Source organism: Octopus sinensis, linkage group LG18, assembly GCF_006345805.1.
Source record: "Octopus sinensis linkage group LG18, ASM634580v1, whole genome shotgun sequence".
NCBI classification, from domain to species: domain Eukaryota; kingdom Metazoa; phylum Mollusca; class Cephalopoda; order Octopoda; family Octopodidae; genus Octopus; species Octopus sinensis.
This window is the reverse complement of record NC_043014.1, coordinates 30,167,019-30,190,780: the sequence shown is the minus strand read 5'-3', so window position 1 is coordinate 30,190,780 and position 23,762 is coordinate 30,167,019. Positions and strand designations below refer to the sequence as shown.

At 38.1% G+C, this 23,762-nt stretch overlaps 1 protein-coding gene and 1 long non-coding RNA gene across 6 annotated transcripts in view; one reads left to right on the top strand and one right to left on the bottom strand.

Moving 5' to 3' along the window:
• Window positions 1-23,762, top strand: part of LOC115221479 (AMP deaminase 2-like) — a 126,072-nt gene that overhangs the window by 77,929 nt on the left and 24,381 nt on the right. For all 4 annotated transcript variants that reach the window (XR_005002866.1, XR_005002867.1, XR_005002868.1 and 1 more), the window contains one exon: window positions 1,123-1,296. Coding sequence is in view for 1 of the 4 variants with exons in the window: in XM_029791670.2 (XP_029647530.1) it covers window positions 1,123-1,296 (174 nt within the window). In the remaining 3 variants the exon portion in view is untranslated. The remainder of the gene's footprint in view (window positions 1-1,122; window positions 1,297-23,762) is intronic.
• Window positions 1-23,762, bottom strand: part of LOC118766956 — a 42,646-nt gene that overhangs the window by 11,779 nt on the left and 7,105 nt on the right. The gene's annotated exons all lie outside the window — the stretch shown is intronic.

Here is a 23,762-nt window from a genome sequence, read left to right as displayed (position 1 = left end):
GACATCTCATATGGTGTAGAGTGCTGTCCTAGAACTGTGACTACCTCCTTTCGGCTGAGGATGAAGGATTTCAACCAGTTATGTATATATATGCGTGTGTGTGTTTGTGTGTCTGTGTTTGTCCCCCTAGCATTGCTTGACAACCGATGCTGGTGTATTTATGTCCCTGTTACTTAGCGGTTTGGCAAAAGAGACCGGTAGAATAAGTACTGGGCTTACAAAGAATAAGTCCCGGGGTCGATTTGCTCGACTAAAGGCGGTGCTCCAGCATGGCCGCAGTCAAATGACTGAAACAAGTAAAAGAGTAAAGAGTAAAGAGTATATTACTTTGTAGCTTCAAAATTTTAAAGATGTGATTGTTTATTTTTAGATTAACATTGTAGGGTAGGTGTGAGAGGCTGAATTTGGCTAGTTTCAATATAAAGCATGTAGAATATTTCGGCCAGATATATAGCTGGTTTAAATGCTAAAGGGTTAAGGTAGTGAGCTGACAGAATTGTTAGCATACTGGGTAAAATGCCTAGTGGTATTTCGTCCATCTTTATTTTCTTAGTTCAAATGCTACCAGGGTCAGTTTTGCCTTTCATCCTTTCGGGGTCTATAAAATAAGTACCAGTTGAACATTGGGGTTGATGTAATTGACTTACCTGCTCCCTGAAATTTCTGGCAATCATCATCATTATCATCATCATCATCATTTAACGTCCGTCATCCATGCTTGCATGGGTTGGACAGTTTGACCATCGCTGGCAAACTAGGGAACTGCACTAGACTCCAGTCTAATTTGCCATGGTTTCTATGGCTGGATGCTCTTCCTAATGTAAAGCATCCAACACACCTTACAGAGTGTACCGGTTGCTTTTACATGGTACTGCATGGGCGCTTTTACATGACCAAAATTTGTAACCAAAATTAGCCACATCATCCAACATTAGCTCCATTACTTGATGTCATTCCTGGCATCCAAAAGTTTCAAAGTGACAGTCAATATTTGTAAATTAATGGCATAATTTTTTTATTTTCAAATAAGAAAACAGAAAACCCATTCTGTAAGATGAACATTTTGGCAGTTTGTTTCATGAGTTTGGTCACTGAATCTTATTATTATTTGTTTCTCACTAGGTTCCAGTTCTTCAGTACCTCTACTACCTGGCTCAGATTGGCATTGCCATGTCACCACTCAGCAACAATTCACTTTTCTTGAATTACCACAGAAATCCTTTGCCGGAATATTTTGCCCGAGGACTTAATGTTTCTATTTCAACAGATGACCCTCTCCAGTTCCACTTCACAAAGGTCAGTTTCTCTACCTTCTTCTGTTATCCATTAAAAAAAAAAAAATTATTGAATGAACAGCACCTATTTATCTGCCTACAAGCACTCAGGTTGTCTGTCTGTCTTTGCTTGTCTGTCTGTCTCTATCTGTCTCTGTCTATCAGTCTCTGTCTCTGTTTCTCTCTCTCCTCCCTACTCATATTAAATGTAATTCCTCAGTTGTGATTATGAGTATTCCACCTTTTTAAGCAAATGAACTTTTTATTCATTGAGTCATAGTATAACTGGCTGAGCACACCACAAGTACTTGTCTTGTTGAGTTATATATAAAGCATGGCTATGTGGTTTAGAAGTTCCCTTCCAAACCACAAGGCTTCATGTTCAGTTCCAGTGTGTGGTACCTAGGGAAGGTATCCTCTACTATAGCTTTTCGGGTTGACAAAAGCCTTGTAAGTGGATTTGGTATACTAAAAGAAAAAGCCATTATCTCTCTCTCTCTCACTTTTCTCTTTCTCTTCCCCCCTCTGTCTTCATATATATATATATATATACATATTTATACACATACAATATAATGTTTATAATATATATAATATATAATATAATGTGTATAATATGTATAATATACTGTATATATTAATATAATATGTATATATATAATTTATTTTGTTTTATTTTTGATCCTTTGTAAGTCAGCTTATTGCTTATATGAGGAGCATTCTACATCATAACCCAGTTCCTTGTATAGTCAAGTAGCAAACTACAACTACTAAAATGTATTTTGAAGAAAATAAGCAAAAACGGAGATTAAAAAGTGAGGTACCTTTTGACACATCTACATCTATGATGCACCACTATTGTTTGTACAGTATCTTACCCATGAGGCACTGGGGCATAATGGGTTGAAACGATTGTAGTGAATAATAAAGAGTCTCGTGAATTCCATTTTCTTTCTCTCATATCTTATAAACTCTATGAACATGAATGAATTCCTGAAGTAAATCCAGTGGCACTTACAGCCATACTGTTGATGACATCAAGTAGCTGTATATAGTGTATGGGCTTTAAATGGCATACTACAAGATGTCGCCTTACTGGCACTTGTGCCGGTGGCACATGTAAAAACATTTGAGCGAAGTCGTTGCCAGTACCACCTGACTGGCCCCCATGTCGGTGGCACGTAAAAGCACCTACTACACTCTCGGAGTGGTTGGCATTAGGAAAGGCATCCAGCTGTAGAAACTCTGCCAGATCAAGATTGGAGATTGGTGCAGCCATCTGGTTCGCCAGCCCTCAGTCAAATCGTCCAACCCATGCTAGCATGGAAAGCGGACGTTAAACAATGATGATGATGATGATATATATATATATATATATAGTCAAAAGATGTGATCCAAAAATCCTCAATATAGGAAACACTTTGTAGCGCTCAAATGATTTGAACCTATATTCCAAAATTATTACAAAGGACCAAAGCTCTGGAGTAAAGAGTGGCTATAAGAGGAATCCAGGTAAGCAGATATGGAGATAATGATGAAAATAAAGAAATAAGATTGTTTGGGTTAGATATATAAAATATACATTTATGTATACATGTAAATAGAGAGAAAGCAAAGACTGAAAAATTTCAGACAATTAATATTCATGTATAATTATATAGATAGCTATTTAACAGAGCAAACTTACACAGAGTACAAAGACACAGAAAAATTAAAGGGGAGAAGGTCTGGTGTTACAGGTCCAACTGCTGTTTCTGGGGACTCAGATTTACTTCATAATGTTGGCAGATGTAGTTCACAAAAATATGCAACCAGTAACGGAAGCTCATAAATATTGGATAGATCTGGTTCTGTTTTCAGAGTGGAGAGATAAAAATCTAGCATTTCAAATCATAATGCAAGGAAATTTAAAGGTAGAATGGGTGAAGAGGAAGGTAAGCAGTAGTGGAGGGAGAAAGTAAGTAGTTTCATGGTAGTGTGAGGAGTATTGAAGCAAGCTTGCTTCAATAGTCCCCAACTCAGTAGTTGTAAAGAAGCATACCGTCAGACAAGTGGTGTTCTTTGTTTCCAATGTTCTGTGAAATATGTGTCTGGTCATGGAGAAATATTATTTTTTACTGGAAACCAGTGAAAGTTGGCAACTGGAAGGATATCTGGCTGCAAAGTGTGCCCCAATGGATTCCATCTGACCCATGCTAACATAGAAAGGTGAAAGCTAACCAATGATAGTAGAAGTTATATACCTCCTAGAAAGTTCCTAGTGTTGCTGTATATTTGTCTCTTACAGTGGTGACAGAACTTGTAAGTGTTCATCGTGTATTGGCTATAGAAAATAGTCCAATATTGGGGCACATAAGCCCTCAACATAAAAAAATGGGAATCAGACCCACACCAATTATTATTTACAAAATTTTCACTCATCAGCATTTCTTGATTTAATGCAGAATATATAGAACCATATCCATATGCTTTATAAATATGCTCGATCTCCTTATGAAGATGGTTTCTGTCATTAAATCACAAGGCTTTCAGCTGCTTGTTCACAGCCAGACAAAATACCGTAAATTTTGGGCTATAAGCCGCTACTTTTTTCCCACACTTTGAACATTGTAGCTGATACTATGGTGCGGCTAATGCATGTTTTATTTTGTCATGCCGCAAAAAACGTTTTGCCTCACAACAGTAGACCAATCAAATTGATGAGTAGGTCACAGAGGTCCAATGAAATTGTGCGATAAATCAAGAGCACTTTCACAAATCGATTACCGGTATTGTAAAGCTGTCATTTGTATTCACCCTCGTTAACATGGAAAACACTTGAAGAAAAGCATATGATGCAGCTTTTAAGTTGAAGCCGGTCAATCTGGCGGTTGAAGAAGGAAATCGAGTTGCTGCACGTAAACTTGGCATAAATGAATCGAGGGTGAGACAGTGGAGATGCCAGCAGGAAGAACTGAGTCAGTGCAAAAAAACAACGAAAGCTTTCAGAGGTAACTATAGCAGATGGCTCAAACTTGAAAACTTTCTTGAAGACTGGGTTAACATATGGAGAGCAAGAAACTGCAGTATTTCCACTGTGCAGATCAGACTGAAGGCTAAAACAATCGTCACTGAAATGAAAATCGAAGATTTTGGATGTGGGCCATCATGGTGTTTTAGATTTATGAGAAGAGGCCTGTCCGTCAGGGCATGCATGACTTTGTGTCAGCAGCTCCCTCCCGACTATGAGGAAAAACTTGTTAACTTTCGCACATTCACTCAAACAAAGATAGCAAAGGATTCCATCGGGCCAGAAAATATCATAAATATGGATGAAGTACCTTTGACGTTTGACCTGCCACTCACTTGGACTGTTAATAAAAAAGGTGACTCATCCATCACACTGAAAACAAGTGGCCATGAGAGAATGCATTTTACCTGTGTTCTGGGGTGCACAGCATCCAGACTAAAGCTTCCAGCGATGGTGATTTTTAAGCAGCTGACAATGCCAAAGGAAAAATTCCCAAAAGAAATTGTGGTGAAAGTCAATAAGAAAGGTTGGATGATGGAGAGCCTAATGAAGGATTGGCTCAGAGAGTGCTATGCCAAATGACCTGGGGGATTTTTTCACACAAAAAAAGCATTGCTCTTTATGGACAGCATGAGGGCCCATATAACAGATTCAGTGAAAGCTGCCACCAAGAGTACAAACTCAATTCCAGCTGTAATTCCTGGTGGCACCACTAAGTATTTGCAGCCACTGGAGATCAGCGTGAACCGGGCATTTAAAGTGGCACTGCGCCGTGAGTGGGAGGATTGGATGACGAGCAGCGAGAAATCCTTCACCAAAACAGGCTGCATGCGAAGAGCATCTTTCACTCAACTAAATGCATGGAGCCGTGTCAAAACATCCATCATCACCAACGGGTTTTGAAAAGCTGGACTGCTGCATGATGAAGAGTACTGGGTGTGCTCAAGTGAGAGCGACAATGAAGTGAGTGACGAGATCCTGAGTTTGTTCAATTCGGACACTGAAGAAGAGGACTTCGATGGTTTCAGTGTGCAGGAAGAAGATGAAGAAGGCGATCAATAACTTTTGACCTGGTAAGCTGCAGTGTGTGTATATATATAGGAGGAATGTCGTTAGGAGGAATGTCGTTCGTGTACTGTTCAGTAAAAAAGCATAAGCAACGTAATTTGTGTGTTACTGATACATACATATATTTAAAGGTAGCAGGCACTGTTTGAAAAAAAGCATTTGCAAAATGTGTTTGTTTATGATATCATACAGACTAAATTAAAAGTCAAAAAGTCCTCACGTGTAATATCTTTCTGTGTAAATATCTCATATTACAACGTTGGACACCTGCAGCTTAAAATCCGGTGCGGCCTGTACAAGGACAAAATTGATTTTCTTTCTAAAAGTAGAGCATGCGGCTTTTAATCAGGTGCGCTCTGTAGTCCGGAATTTACGGTATATGTTTATTAAACATATGAATCATAAAGTTTATTTGGATAACCCTACTTGTTAGCTGCCTCCCCACTCTATAACCACCACATTGTTTCATGGTGACATCAATACTTTCATTTTCTATAAAACTCCCTATTTTTACTTACATTTACAATGAGGGTAACATTTATAACATGCTGTCTTAGACTACCATCGGGAACCCCTTGCTAGTGAAGCTACTCCTTACATTATTGGGATACATAACTTCTTAGTAAGATAAAAGAAAGAAAGAGACCTCAATATTATGTAAATAGAGGAAATTTATCTGTAAAATAATATGTGACAATTATTCGGTAGCCAAGTTTCGGATGCCGAGGTGGAAATCCACAACACCATCTCTTCGGTTATCTGGCCAGCTGAAAAACGCTATGAAAAAAGACCGTTATACAAAGGGAAATTACTGTATTATAGTCCGCTACTTATACAAAAGTGCTAATTCGAATGTGTATGCGTGTGCATGTATATGTATGTATATGTTTATGAATGTGTCTATATATGTGTGTATATGTATGTGCATGTGGAAGAGTGTATGTGTGTGTGTGTGTGTGTGTGATCACTTATGAGTGTGTGTATGTTTGTGTGTGTGTGTGTGTGTATGTAGGTATGTATATGTGTGTATACACGTTTGTGCTTTATCAGTAACAAAAGGGCGACACAACACCAATTGCTTGTGAATGTAATAATTATCTCAGTCCTTGAGCAGGTTTATTATTAGAATCTGCAGATTAATTCAGATTTCACACCTAAAATACCACAACATCAGTTATGACTGAGTAGATCTGTGATCAAAAGCATTCCAGTTATGACCACCTTGTCTTGTGTCCTACACTTTCTTTAAAAATAGTAAGGTGTGGGTTGTGGAAAAATTGGCTGCTCTTCCTGGCAAGTCAAATGACCATGTAGAGGATCCCTTATTGACTTGTAACATACATAAACCTTAAAAAATAAAGTATAAATGACTCCTTCTCGAGTCATATAGATTCATAGCACTGGTTTCCTGGATTTTGTGGTATATATAGTCCCCCTGGATAGGATGATAATCCGTTGCAGGATTACTCATTTTTGTCAGCTGAGTGGACTGGAGCAACAACACATCTCCCAGCCAGGAATCAAAACCACAATCTTACAATCATGAGTCCAACACCCTAACAACTAAGCCATGTGCCTCTACATACATAAACCCTAATAACAGGAAACCTCTACATATGTCATGTAGGGTTGCTCAACATGCTAGAAATAATAAGCAAGTCACAATCAAACAGCACCCTACCTCTTTCAAAAATGACACATTGCATAATGTAATCCAAGGTTCACTACCGCTGCTGGAAACAAAAATGGTATGGTCATGAAAGGCGGCGAGCTGGCAGAAACGTTAGCACGCCGGGCGAAATGCTTAGCGGTATTTCGTCTGCGTTACGTTGTGAGTTCAAATTCCGCTGAGGTCGACTTTGCCTTTCATCCTTTCGGGGTCGATAAATTAAGTACCAGTTACACACTAGGGTCGATGTAATCGACTTGATACCTATGTCTGTCCTTGTTTGTCCCCTCTGTGTTTAGTCCCTTGTGGGTAATAAAGAAATAGGTATGGTCATGAATGCTCCTGTTCTAGGTTTGTTCAATCAGGGCAATAACAATAGATGACTTTCAAAACCAAAATTCTTTAACGAAGCAGTGCCGTCAAGATGCACCTCTCTTCACAATAACCTTGTTTCTTATTGTTTTTGTTACGCATGCACTCAACATAACTGGTTTTATATATATATATATAAACTTTCAACTTTAACCTTAGTATTAATTTGTTTGAAATGTTGGCATTAAGTTAACATTGACCTTTTACATCCAATGTTATAGCACAAATTACAAAGTTGACTGGATTGGTGATGGTAGGGTTTGTTCTCACAAAACTTCATATTTTAATGCAGAAGTGAGCCTGGTGGTATGTACGTTTGTGTTTGTTCACATGCACATGCGTGTGTGTGTGTGTGTGTGATGAAATAATTATCTACTCCAAACTTCTCTTCCATCAGTAGTCAGCCATAGCTGGCCACCTTTTCAACTTGACTACTTCATGGATAAATATATAAAAAAACAAAATATGTAAACACTCATACAGCGCAGGAGTGGCTGTGTGGTAAGTAGCTTGCTTACCAGCCACATAATTCCGGGTTCAGTCCCACTGCGTGGCACCTTGGGCAAGTGTCTTCTACTATAGCCTCGGGCAGACCAAAGCCTTGTGAGTGGATTTGGTAGACAGAAACTGAAAGAAGCCCATCGTATATATGTATATATATATATGTATGTGTGTGTGTGTTTGTCTGTCTGTGTTTGTCCCCCTAGCATTGCTTGACAACCGATGCTGGTGTGTTTACATCCCCGTCACTTAGCGGTTCGGCAAAAGAGAACGATAGAAAAAGTACTGGGCTTACAAAGAATAAGTCCCGGGGTCGAGTTGCTCGACTAAAAGCGGTGCTCCAGCATGGCTGCAGTCAAATGACTGAAACAAGTAAAAGAGTAAAAGAGTATATGCACTTTCAGATTCACACTCACATAGTCTCACACTGATATTCATATGAACACACAAACACACATACACAGTGATTAGGACAGAGTGACACAAGCAGACAAAGAAGATACCTCACACACATGCACACACACACACACACACACACACACACACACACACACACACATACAATGACATTCAAATGCATATAAATAAATACATTCATATACATGCACTTCATTTCTTATATGCCTACACACACACACACATACACACACATACAAGCATATGTGCACGTGTATACATTCATTTTAACATTTACAACTTATTTATTTGTTCCTTCTTCAGCAAATGTAAATATTTAATGCAGTTTAATACACTTACACATCCACCCCCACCCCCACACGCAGCCCACCCACCCCACACACCATATTTACCTGTCAAAACATCTTGTAATACAATCACATACACAATGGAGAGTGACTTCTGTTCAGTGTGACATACTCTCTCTCTCTCTCTACTCTTTTACTTGTTTCAGTCATTTGACTGCGGCCATGCTGGAGCACCGTCTTTAGTCGAGCAAATCAACCCCGAGACTTATTCTTTGTAAGCCCAGTACTTATTCTATCAGTCTCTTTTGCCGAACCGCTAAGTGACAGGGACGTAAACACACCAGCATCGGTTGTCAAGCAATGCTAGGGGGACAAACACAGACACACAAATACACACACACACACATATATATATACATATATACGACAGGCTTCTTTCAGTTTCCGTCTACCAAATCCACTCACAAGGCATTGGTCGGCCCAGGGCTATAGTAGAAGACACTTGCCCAAGATGCCACGCAGTGGGACTGAACCCGGAACCATTGGTTGGTTAGCAAGCTACTTACCAAACAGCCACTCCTACACCTACATGCTAAGTCTTTCATCACAAACCTATACTCTTCAAAACAATACTCACTAAAACTAAATGCACACTGTAAACTTCTCTGGTACTGAGAAAAAGAGCATCGGTGCCTGTGATCCTTGAAGGCCCTTACAGAGTGTTGAAATGGATATGAATGATATTCAGAGAAAATGGGTGTGTGGAGGTGATTCTAGAAGTTCAGTAGAGTAAGAATTGGTCAAATATTAAGCCTTCTGATTGATGGAGGCTTACACTCAAAGAGCTGGACCTGTAGGTTACTCCTAAACCAAATTTCCTTCAAATTGCATCCCATGGTCTTATAATGAAACTAGGACACATTTATACTTTAACATTTAAACTGGCCATATATTCTTCCTGTTCTATGTTCAAGCTGACCAAATCTGGCCCGTCACACCTACCCATTCTAAAAATAAGCAATCATATCATCATCATCATCATCATCCTTCAATGTCTGTTTTCCATGCTGGTATGAGTTGGACAGTTTGACCAGAGCTGGCAAGCTGGAAAGCTGCAATAGGTTCCAGTCTGATTTGACTTGGTCTCTACAGCTGGATACTCTTCTTAATATCAACCACTTTCCAGAGTGTGTTGGATGCTATTACATGGTGCCAACACAGGTGCTTTTTACAGGGCACTGGCATGAGTGCTTTTTACTTGGTACTGGCACAGAGCACCATCAAAATCCCAATGCTATGAGATAATGCATGATTAATTCAAAACAATGTGAATAAATATCTCTTATTATAAAAGGCAGATTTTATCTGCCTCCCTTTGGGAGTTATAGAAATCTACAATATAGGATTTCTTCAATTACAATTTACCTAGCATTTTTAAGAGTACAATGCATCGCGTCATGCCAGGTCCAGTTTTTTAAATTTAAACTCCAATTAAGCAAAATTTACAGAAAACTCACATTCTGGTGTGTGTGTCAAATGCTTTTCTTAGTCTGGTTTACACCACACGCAAACGCACACACACAGTGTGCAACAAATAAAATGAAAGTAAATAGCGACAGAGTGATTTGAGGAAGACTAAACTGAAAGTATTCTGTCTATGACGCTGATAGATACATGAGTAAAATGTATGGGAAGCTAAGAGCTAAGAGTGAGTGAAAATGTTCTTGGAAGAGAGTAAATAGCGAGAGAGAGAGTGATTTGACGAAGACTTTACATTAAATAACCGTAGTGGCTTGTGTTAGTAATAAAGTAAACATACACTCATACATACATACATACATACATACACACACACACACACATACACACACACATACACACACACACACATACATACATACACACATACATACATACATACATATACATACATACATACATATACATACATACATACACACACACATACACACACACACAGTATTGAAGCTTGAGAACAATCAGATACATTTGCAACACATCTGTTGAAAATATTATTGTTCACACACATACATATACATATATACATACAGACAGACAGACAGATAGACACACACACACACACACACATGATCCAGCATGGCCACAACCTCAAGGCTGAAACATATAAAAGAATAACAGAATATAAATGTGTGCAAAGTACAAGAAATATTAATGCAGTATATGGGGATTGGACAGTAAGTGTAAGGCAGTGTCAATGGTGGTTCCAGAAATCCCGAGCCATAAACTACAGCCTAGAAGACGAGCCTCATCCTGAAAGATCTGTAGAACTCGACAAGGACATCCTGAAAACCCTGGTGGAACAAAATCTCATCGTAACTGTTGAGGAACTAGCAGAGAAGCTTGGATTTGGTCAGTCAACCATTCATTGAGACCTGTGTGCTATCGGAAAAGTCAGCAAATTGGGTCAATGGGTTCCTCACGAACTTTCCGAGTCTAATTGCATGCAGAGAGTGAATGTATGCTTTTCTTTGCTGTCACATCTCACCACTACTGCGCTATGTATATCTCTATATATAAAACTGTAGTTGTGTGAGTGTCTGTCCCCTTCGATTTAGATTCCTAAATACTCCCACATTTTGCGGTGCAGTTTAACCAAATTTGGGTAGCTTATAGTCGTGATTCATATCGAGCCCGTCTGAATATTAGCGTGCGTCTACGATGAGTCTACGATTTTAAAAATAATTTAACATAATTTTTTATTCCATTTTAATGCATAATTTTTCGTGTGTCGATGGCGGCGGAGTTGGCGTCCACGCTCACACCTGCACCTGTGGGGAAGGGAGTGTAAGGAAATCAACGTCGTAATGCGTTGTCAAGGAGACCAGTGTTCTTTTAGAACAACGACTTCATGGCTTGAAGACACCAAAACAGAAATGGCTAAGAAAGCGTCTACATGAGTCTACGATTTAAAAAAAAATTTACCATCGTTTTTTTTCCATTTTAATGCATTTTTTCGCTATTATATAAGGGAAGTAACTCTCTAAAAATGTCTACGATGAGTCAACGATTTTTAAAAAAATTTACCATCATATTTTTTCCATTTTTAATTCATTTTTTGCTATTTTTTGGCTATAACTCTCTAAAAATGCTTATATAGTTATTTCCCTTACAAACCCGAGCAACGCCGGGCGATACTGCTAGTTGCATATAAGAGAGTAATCTGAATGCTAAAGAGTTAAACAATATAGCCTAACACACCTTGAAAAAGATGGAATGGTCATGACTGGAAAGCCTTTGATTGTTGGTTTGGGTTAACTGGGGCTAAACAACAATGATAACAGCTACATATGAACCATAAACTAACTAGAACAATGAAACAACTCAACAATCTTCTATTTTAATGTTTAAACATTTAAGCCTTTGGCATTTAAACTGACCATATTTGGACCAAATATTCTTTCTGTTTTGGGTATTTATACCCTGCAAATCTCTAATATCTCAAAAACTACTTTACTGATTTATGTGAAACTTGTTTCATTCCGTTTATATTAAAATTTCAGGGTAAACTTGAATCATAGTATTTTCCCATTATGGACCAGTTTGGCTGAGTAACATTGCAAGCAAGCAAGATTCAATTTGACTTTTAATAGTATATATATATGTATGTATATATATATATATATATATAATATATATATATATATATAATATATATATATATATATATATATACTAGCATTATGACCCGTCGTTGCCGGGTCATAGTGCTAGTGCATGTATATATGTGTATATATATGTGTACATATTACATGTACATCTATATATATACATCTACACATAAAATACAAAATACAAAGTTATATCTTGATATCGATAGTGATAACAATACTCAAAATATATAACACACTGGAATTGTAAGCTCGTCTCTTGCAATTTCGATCAATTGTATCTTGTCCTCCCTCTTGTATAGAAGTGTGGCTACAATCCAGCCTACCTCAACTTGGGGGGGGGGGATTTTTAGTTTTTATCCGGCACGTCCTACGTCCCAGATATAAAGGTAAAAATAAAATATTTCCACTTTGCAAGTTCGAGTCAAGTACTCCCTTGCACACTCCTTTGACTCGAATCTTGCTTCTGTTGTGGCGAATTTACCGCCTCTGGTTAGATATCTTTCATAGTTACACCAAGACACTTTTCGATGGTGCTTTCCTCCAGGTGTTCAAATCTTTTTTCTCTACATTGTATACTTTATAGACAATAGTCTTTTCTTTAATTTAATTTTTTATTATCCATCTGGACTATTCCATTTCTGCACGCTAATTTTATTTTTAATTTATTCCCATTCATGTGAAATCATTTATTCAAGTTCAAGTCATTGATGCAATTTTATACCAATTTCTATTTTTACTTTTGTTATGTTACGATTATATTATACTTTAGTTTGATTTTAATTATTACTTACTACATATAATTCAATTTTTATTATTATTTTTATTGTTAAAGTGAAAGTATCTGACTTAAAATAGAGAAATGTTTTTGTTTCACTTTTAACACGTAATACTGAAATAGTGGAGAAGATATGATATTGCTGTGGGCTTGCCCTAGGCAAAAAGTTAAAAATTACCAATGACACTCCCCGGACCCTAAGTAAAGCATGTGTAAAATTTGCATGAAATTGGTTGTGTAGTTCTCAAGTTTTAGGGAAACACACAGACAGACAGACACACATTCTCAGTTTTATATGTATAGAAATATACGACAGGCTTCTTTCAGTTTCCATCTACCAAATCCACTCACAAGATTTCGGTTGGCCTGAGGCTATAGTAGAAGACACTTGCCCAAGGTGCCACACAGTGGAACTGAACTCGGAACCATGTGGTTGGGAAGCAAGCTTCTTACCACATAATTACACATATTTCTGTAATTATGTCAGCAAGTATTGGTCTTATAACGGCCCCATCAGTGAGGTCATCATAAACTTCATTGTACTTGCCACAATAGTGAAAGGAGAATTAAGAAGTAGATTTATGAGGATATATACAAGTGACATGGAGAATTGGAATTGTTTAAAGGATAAATTACTGTAGGATGTTATCTACATTTCCTCACCACTTAAATACTTCTAATTACCTTTTAGATGCTCCTTGTTTTAAGTATGTTGACATTAACTTAACTATTGTTTTCTAATGAGGAGAGCATTTTTGCATAATCATTTAATATGAAATTTTCTCTCCCATTCCTTTATTAAATAAAAGGCACAAGTTGGGCATGTCATACTGTTTGAAAATGAAGGCAAAGAATGGATGTGGATGTGCCTCATTTTATGAGTCAGCAGAGTCTATAGGGTGGGGGGAAAGAATGGTAGTGTTTATCCAGGAGTGGCTCTGTGGTTGAGAAACTTTCTTGGATTCTGTCCCATTGTATGGCACATTGGCCAAGCATCTTCTACTATAACCCTAGGTTGACCAAAGTCTTGTGAGAGGATCTGATCAACAGAAACTGAAAGAGATCCATCATATGTATATGCGCATTGTGTGTGTTTATGTGTATGTGTGTGTTTGCGTGTGTGTGAGTGGGAGTATGTGTGTGTGTGTGTGTGTGTGTGTGTGTGTGGTGTGTGTGAGAGTGGGAGTATGTGTAAAGGTAAGATCCAAGGATCAAGGTGTAAGAAGGCAGTACACTTCTAGCAGTCTGTAGAACGTCTAAAAAACAACTTTCAGGAACTATAGTGCTTTATTGACGTAGAAGGTTGTAAATTTTTCCTTAATTGAAGTTTGATAAGCTGAAAAAAATGTCTTATAGCTTATGGTTAGCAGCAGGGTTTGCTATCTTTGTAAGTTAACATATAGCGTTTTACCCAATGTGCTAACTTCTTTTGATTAAGCTATCTTTGGCCCAATGAGTAGCTAGTGGATTACCCCTTGTTTGGATAATTACTACTCCTGAGGTTCTGCTAGCTATGAAACATATGTAGCCTGGATTTTATCTATTCGATTCTCTAATTTTGGAGATATATATATATATATATATATATATATATATATATATATATATATATATCTTTTACTCTTTTACTTGTTCCAGTCAGACTGTGGCCATGTTGGGGCATCGCCTTGAAGAATTTTTAGTTGAATGAATTGACCCCAATACTTTAGTATCGGTTGTCAAACAGTGGTGGGGAACAAGCACACACACACACACACACACACACACACATATACAACAGGTTTCTTTCAGTTTCCTTTAACCAAATCCATGCACATGGTTTTGGTTGGCCCGAGGCTATAGTTGAAGACACTTACCCAAGGTATCATACAGTGGGACTGAACCCAGGACCATGCGGTTGGGAAGCAAGCTTCTTGCCGCACATATCAAGGGTTGAACAGACAGAACACTACAAGGAGAAAAAGTTAGATGAAAGCAGAGCAAATAGGAAGCTAGATGAAAACTTAACAGACGGGGAAAATAGACAAAGACACAATACATAGAATATTCACAGCTGAGCTTTCCTCATCAATCAATGAGACAAAATATCATCATGGTATTTGTGCATGTGTGTGCATGTGAGTGTGTAATTTTGTCTCCTTGTAAAATTGTGTGATAGTTGTATGGTGCCCTTCATTTCCAATTTTCCATGAAAACATGTCTAGTCAAGGAGAAATATTGCCTTACTTGGAAACGGTTAAGGGTCAGTCCCACTAAGCATTTTGTGTGGTGTACTAACAATTCTGCCAGTTTGCTGCTGGTTTCTGATTTAGGTACAAGGGCAGCAGTTTTGACGGGATGGGTTTACTCAATATCATTGACGCCCATACTTGACTGGTGACTGATACTTTATTTTATCAATTCTGAAAGGATGAAGACAAAGTTGACTATAGCAAGATTTGAAATTGGAATATAAGGAATCAGAACAATACCATAAAACATTTATTCTGATTTTCTATCAATTCTTCTGGCTCACCACCCTAATAATGATGTTTCAAATTTTGGTTCAAGGCTAGCAATTTTAGGTGGGGGTTAGAGTAAGTTGATTACATCAACCCCCCCCCCAAGTGCTCAACTTGCACTTATTTTATCAACCCTGAAAGGAAGAAAGGCAAAGTCAACCTTGGCAGAATTTGAAGAGCCAGACAAAATGCTGTTAAGTAATAATAATAATCATTATTTCCACTATAGACACAAGGCCTGAAATTTTTTGGGAGGGAGCTAGTTGATTACATCAGCCCTAGCATTTGATCGGTGCTTTATTTTATCTAAACGATGAAAGGTATAGTTCACCCCAGCAGGATTTGAACTCAGAATGTAAGGAGCCAGACGAAATACTACAAAGCAGTTTTTCCAAATGATCTAACAGTTTTGCCATTTTGCTGCATTAATAATAATAATGATGGTTCAGATTTTGGCACAAGGCCAGCAATTGGAACTTATATTTTATATTTTATCAACCTAAAGCCAACTTTGGTGGCATTTGAACTCAGAATGTAAAGAAACAGAAGAAATGCTGCTAAGCAGTTCGTCCAATGTACTAATGCTTCTGCTAGCTTACTGCCTAATAATAATAATAATAATAATAATAATAATAATAATAATAATAATAATAATTATGATAATAATAATGGTTTAAAATTTTGCCACAAGGGCAGCAATTTTTGGGAAGGGGATGAGTCAATTACTCTTTTACTTGTTTCAGTCATTTGACTGCGGCCATGCTGGAGCACCGCCTTTAGTCGAGCAAATCGACCCCGGGACTTATTCTTTGTAAGCCCAGTACTTATTCTATCGGTGTCTTTTGCCGAACCACTAAGTGATGGGGACGTAAACACACCAGCATCAGTTGTCAAGCAATGCTAGGGGGACAAACACAGACACACAAACACACACACATACATATATATATATATATACATACATATATACGACAGGCTTCTTTCAGTTTCCATCTACCAAATCCACTCACAAGGCATTGGTCGGCCCGTGGCTATAGCAGAAGACACTTGCCCAAGATGCCACGCTGTGGGACTGAACCCGGAACCATGTGGTTGATTAGCAAGCTACTTACCACACAGCCAATTAACTTTAGTGTTCAAAATCCTTTCTACTAAAGGCACAAGGACTGAAATTTTGGGGGAGGGGGCTAGTTGATTACAGCAATACCAGTGTGTAACTGGTATGTATTTCATTGACCTCGAAAGGATGAAAGGCAAAGTCAACCTCAGTGAAATTTGAATTCAGAATGTAAGGATGGACAAAATGCTGCTAAGCGTTTTACCCAATGTGCTAATGTTTCTGCAAGCTCACTGCCTTATTAATGATAATGATGAGGGGTGGGGACGAACACAGACACACAAATGCATACACACACACATACACACGTGCACACACACACACACACACACACAATATATATACAATAGGCGGCGAGCCGGCAGAAACGTTAGCGCCCCGGCGAAATGCTTAGAGGTATTTCGTCTGTCGTTACGTTCTGAGATCAAATTCCGCCGAGGTTGACTTTACCTTTCATCCTTTCAGGGTCGATAAAAAAAGTACCAGTTTCGCACTGGGGTCGATATAATCGACTTACTCCCTTTGTCTGTCCTTGTTTGTCCCCTCTATGTTTAGCCCCTTGTGGGCAGTAAAGAAATATATATACAATGGGCTTTTTCCATCTACCAAATCCACTCACATGGTTTTGGTCAGCCCTTATGGTATTTCTTCTTCCTCTTTACATTCTGAGTTCAAATCTTGTTCTAGTGAACATTGCTTTTTATCTTTTCAGGGCTGACAGACTAAAGTATTAGAAATTTGGAGTCAATGTAACTTACTAACCTCATCCCCTTTAAAATTTCTAGTCTTGTGCCTAAATCACAAACCACAAAGGCTGCAGAATCGTTTGAGCATCAGAAACAATGCTTTGTGGTGTTTGAAATCAATATTATTGTCCTATGTGTACTATGCTTCAATAAAAGGTGTGATAGGGACATACATTTGATCTCTGCTGCATGAATATGTACCTTGGGTTAAACACCTCTGTATGACTTCCACGACTACCATCACCCCACCTCCACTCCCTCTATTATTTTTGTTATTATTATTATTATTATTATTATTATTATTATTATTATTATTATTATTATTACACAAGCATACTCATGCTGACATCAGATATGAGGCAATGATTTACAAAATTTGTAATATAAGATCAAGGGTTACATATCTAGTTTTTATCAAATCTCATGTAAACTATTGAAGAAATATATATTTGATTCCCAGATATTTTAAATTGCATCTATCTATCTATCTATCTATCTATCTATCTATCTATCTATCTATCTATCTATCTATCTATATCTCTCTCTCTCTCTATATATATATATATATGCACACGCACACACACCCATACACACTGTATTCAATGTTACCCTCCCTATTTCACCTGCCACTCTGAAATATATCTCTCAAGTACTACTTCTTAGAAGTGTTAATCTTTTGTTTAGATATCTGAATAGCTAAATAATCTCTGTCTGTCTGTATATTTGTCACACTCTTCCTATATACACACGCGCACGCATGCACGTACACACACACACATGCACACACGCACACACACACACACACACATACACATTATGTAGTTGTTGGTTATTGCTAGTCAGTCCATTTTGGTCTATATGGAAATGAAGCTTTAACCATCTCTAGAAGCACAAATGGGCACACCCTAGATATGCTTAGGGAAGATGTAATTCACACACTTAGTTCCCTTGATCTTAAGATTACCTTTAAGACCAATGTTACCATAGTTAACTCTTTAGATGATACTGTGAATCCCCACTATTACAGTGAGGCTTTGACAGCTCCTTTATACCAGGGCCTAACTCTCATAAAAGAAAATGCCACTGTGAGGTCATTTGTCTGGTCCCCACAATTCATTATTACATAATATACATATCAGGTCTCTTTGAAATATCTTTCCTCTACCACTGAAAAAAATAGAAGTTATTAAAAAAATGTTGGATGTACTTTGCATAAAGTTCAGTAAAGAAGTCATTCTAAGTCAGAAGAATGGCAGAAATTGGAGATTTTGGTACTAAGTATCAAAATAAAACCATAGGATATGTGGAAACTAGTGATGGTCTGCATCAGCAAAAATTAAAGTACAAGACACAAAGTGGAATAGTTATCTGTTGTAAAGGGTAAAGACCCCCTTCGGTCATGAATGACCATGGGATTGCACCTAGAAAGTTACCCTCCTAGACACAAGTCCGGGCAAGGTTGTTTATGGAAGACCAGCAGTCGCCCATGCGTACCAGCCTCCCCTCTCCACGCCACCAGTGTTATCCTAGGGAAAGACAAAGGTCGATACAGCTTGGCACCAGTGACGTCGCAACACATTTCTACAGCTGAGTGAACTGGAGCAACGTGAAAAATAAAGTGCTTTGCTCAAGAACACAACACGCAGCCCGGACCGGGATTCGAGCTCACAACCTCATGATCGTAAGCTCAACGCTCTAACCACTGAGCCATGTGCCTTCACAGTTATCTGTTGTGAGGAAGAGATTTCTAACATTTGCAGAGAGATGAAATGTTTAAAGTGATGTGTCTATATATGAATGGACTGTATGCCTGTGCATGCATACATTCACACATGCACACACACACACACACACACACACACACACACACCACACACACACACACACACACACACACACACACACACACACACACAGACACAGACACACACACACAAATACACACACACACACTCACACACATTTACATTTTATCATAACCACCAAAATCATTATTTTCTGTGCTAGCATGGATTAATCAGAACTGTTTGAGGCAGTCTGTACACATGTGTATGTATATGTGTGTGTCTCTATGTATATGTGTGAGTATATATGTGTGTATGTATGTGTGTATATATGTATATGTCTATATCTGTCTGTCTGTCTGTCTGTCTCTATCTATCTATTCTATCTATCTATCTGCGTGTTTGTGTGTGTGTTTCTATCCCTCTATTGTACTTCACCTGGTTGTCAACTGGCACAAAACCACCTCCATCAATACCATTCTCCTTCTCAGTTGAGGAATCTTTCTCTTGCAAGTTACTTGGTGACCTTGTAAGTGTTTGTGCCACGTAAAAAACACTCAGTACACTCTGTAAAGTGGTTGGTGTTAGGAAGGACACCCAGCCATAGAGACCATGCTAATGCAGACAGCAGAGCTTGGCACAGCCCTCTGGCTTGTGATCCTATCAAACTGTCCAACCCACATTGGCACAGAAAATGGACATTAAATGTTGTGATGACAATGATGATGGTGATAGTAATGATGATGATGATGAAAGTAATTTGGTTGCTCTGATTGACCTGACCTTGTTTTTTTCCTGTCCTTTTTTGTATCGTCTAACTACATTCTTGTTCCATTTTTTGTTTTGTTTATATCTCCCCCTCCTGTTTTTTTCCTCACTTATCCTATCTCCCATTCGAGTGTGACCATTACCAGCATCGCCTTACTGGCCCCCGTGCTGGTAGCACATAAAAGCTCCAACTACACTCTTGGAGTGGTTGGCATTAGGAAGGGCATCCAGCTGTAGAAACTCTGCCAGATCAGATTGGAGTCTGGTGCAGCCATCTGGTTTGCCAGTCCTCAGTCAAATCATCCAACCCATGTTAGCATGGAAAGTGGACGTTAAATGATGATGATGATGTTATATATATGTATGTGTGTGTGTGTGTGTATATATATATATATATATATTATATATTCTCAGACATGCACACACACATTCTTGTTTTTCAATCATTGAGCTGTGATACCATGTTGGGGCAATGCTTTGAAATGTTTAATTGATCAAATCAATTCTGTTACTTATTTTTAGGTCTGATACTTATTGTATCTGACTCTTTTTGCTGAACTCCTTAGTTATTGAGATGTAAGCAATTACCTTTGACAAACAGTAAGAGACAACTACAATGACAAATGCATACATACACATAAAAATATATACATACACATATGCATACACACACACACACACACACACACACATAAAACAGGCTTCTGCACAATTTCCATTGATCCAAATTCACTCACAATGCATTGGTTAATCTGGAATATAATAGAAGATTCTTGACCATGTTGCTACACAGTTGGGTTGAACCAAAAAGTACTTTGTTATGAAGTGAATTTCTAAACTATATATGGGATGGGGTACTCAAAAGTAAGTGGAAAATATTCTCTGTGGGACAAGCCATTTGTACCTAGTTCAGGCTTCCACCACTAGAAGCCACTTGATGCAACCCTGAGGTATCAGTCTGCTGACTAGCGTTGTTGTGTGGGGTCATATTGCCATGTGATGCATCTTTGTTTTGTAGTGCTTCTCCACTGCTGGTCGATTTTTGCGATGGCTGAAATGAAGGAACAGCATGCTTCTGTGAAAATCTGTCTTCTGCCAGGGAAAACAGCAACTGAAACAGTTGTCAAACCTCAAACAGCTTACAAGGACGCTGCCATAAGCAAAATACAAGATTATGAGTGGTTTTCACTCTTTAGGAATTGTCACTTGTTGCTTGAAGACTAACTTCATTCAGGGTGACCATCGGCCTCCCAAACAAAAACTCATGAACTGATTTGGGAGGACCATTGCCAAACAATTGATGAACTTGTTGACATAATTGGTGTGCCCTGGAGCTCCTGTCTATGAATTTTGAGCGAGGAATTGCGAATGAAAAGAGTTACAGCAGAATTGGTGCCTCACTTGCACATGGAAGATCAAAAGCAGTCACGACTGAATGCGTGTTGTGAACTAAAAGAACAGTTGGAAGTTGATCCAGAGATTTTTTCAAAGGACATCACTGGTGATGAAAGCTGGTGCTATGGCTATGAGCTGGAAACAACACAGCAATCAAGTCCATGGAAGCATTCAATGTCACCATAACCCACAAAAACGTGTCAAATGAAGTCCAATGTCAAGACGATGCTGATATATTTCATCAATGCAAAAGAAATTGTCCACAGAGTATTTATTCTTCCTGGTCAAACTGTTTGCCAGACATTTGCATATTACCACTTTGTACTCGACTAATGCTTCATTCGGAAGCTTATGTATATTGAGTTCTACACCAAGTTATTAGTCTCACAATGCCTAAGCGAAATGTATATATACATGTAGTCATGTATGCATCTCTCTCTCTCTCTCTCTATATATATATATATATATATATGGCACGTAAAAAGCACCATCTGATCGTGGCCATTTGCCAGCCTCCGTCTGGCACCTGTGCAGGTGGCACATAAAAAGCACCCACTACACTCTCAGAGTGGTTGGCGTTAGGAAGGGCATCCAGCTGTAGAAACACTGCCAGATCAGATTGGGCCTGGCGCAGCCTTCTCGCTTCCCAGACCCCAGTTGAACCGTCCAACCCATGCTAGCATGGAAAACGGACGTTAAACGATGATGATGATGATGATGATATATATGTATGTATGTATTTACCACTATATCTCAAATGATGTGTTCTTTTTGAAATTTTAGACTTCACTTGTTACTCATGACAGATTAATTTTTTCCACAGAGGTCGACTTTGCCTTTAATCTTTTCGGGGTTGGTAAAATAAGTACCAGTTGCACACAGGGGTTGAAGTAATTGACTAGCCTCCTCCCCTGAAATTACTGGTCTTGTGCCAAAATTTGAAGTCATTATTTTAGGTTCTATAAATAAATATCAACGATATATGAGTCAATACAATTAAGTACATCATCCACTCTTATCCATAGATAAATATATGTGTATATGTATGTATATAAATATACACATATATTTGATATTCTTGTAGTTGTTTTCTATAATAACACGGGTTGAATGAATCTGCAAATTTCTATAGCTGCACAAATTGTTGTTGTTGTTGTTGTTGTTGTTAGTGGTGGTGGTAGTTGGAATGAGAGAAGTGGTGTGTTTTAAAAACAGCAACTCTTTTATAATGAGGTGCAGTTTTAGGCTGAGTGGAACCTTCAGGGGTGGTCTACTAAGAGCAATGACACTCTTGTCATTTATCTGCCATAGATTATTATTACTTCTTTCACTCATGAATAAAGTTAGCTGAGAGACATTGATAGATAACACATACACACACACATTCTCACACATATACACACACAGCGACTGATACATATTCATAGTTGCTCACACACTTAACAACTGAAAAGTAAAATACTTAGATGTTTACAACAATGTAACACCAGGGATGACCTTATAACTGCAGCCCTCTGTCTGTCTATCTGTCTGTCTCTCTCTCTTTCACACACACACACACACACACTTTTCACATAACAGATATATACGTAATCTGATAATTCTACACATATTCTTACACATGCACAACCTCATAAACTTATACATACGCAAATACACACATGTGCACACACTAACATAAACACAGTGTGTGTGTTTGTGTGTGTGTGTGTGTGTGTGTGTGTGTGTGTGTGTGTGTTTATGTAATTTTACTGATAGTTCTACAAAAGGAAGGAGAAAAGAAGTACAGAGAGTGAGTGTATGTAAGATAAAGGATAAATGGATTGCTAAGCAATAGAAAGGACCTTCTCTTAGTGTCTCAGTTATGACATTATCAAGACAATAACACTTAAGAAATGTCAAGAGTTTGGCAACAGGACAAAGGTTACAGAGGGTGGTGGTGTTCTGGTGAGTGTCATTTAAATTCAGTTCCTTAAAACTGTAAAGTCTGAAAGTTCAAAATTTTCACATTCACATTAGAAATACCTGTGTGATGAAGTTAGAAAGTTGAAGTCCCAGTTGAACATTGACAGTTAAGTTTGTCTTTGTAATATCTTAAAGTAGAGCTTCTTAGATTAGGCTTTGGACAGTTTCTGTATGTATGTATGTGTGTGTGTGTGTATGTGTGTGTGTATATGACCTGCGCATACATTGGCGATTTTTTTTCCTCTGTCTTCCCTTCTCTGGATCTTTCCTTCTCCTATGTTTCCAACGAAGAGCTCTGCCCGAAACGTTAAACCCTCCTTCTTTCCTGAACGTCCAATAATACTATATTTGTTCCACATCCTCGCGTTGTTGTGTTTTTTTGTGCTTTCTTGTTTGGATTAACTTTATATATATATATATATATATATATATATTACAAAATATTATAATAATCCTGGTT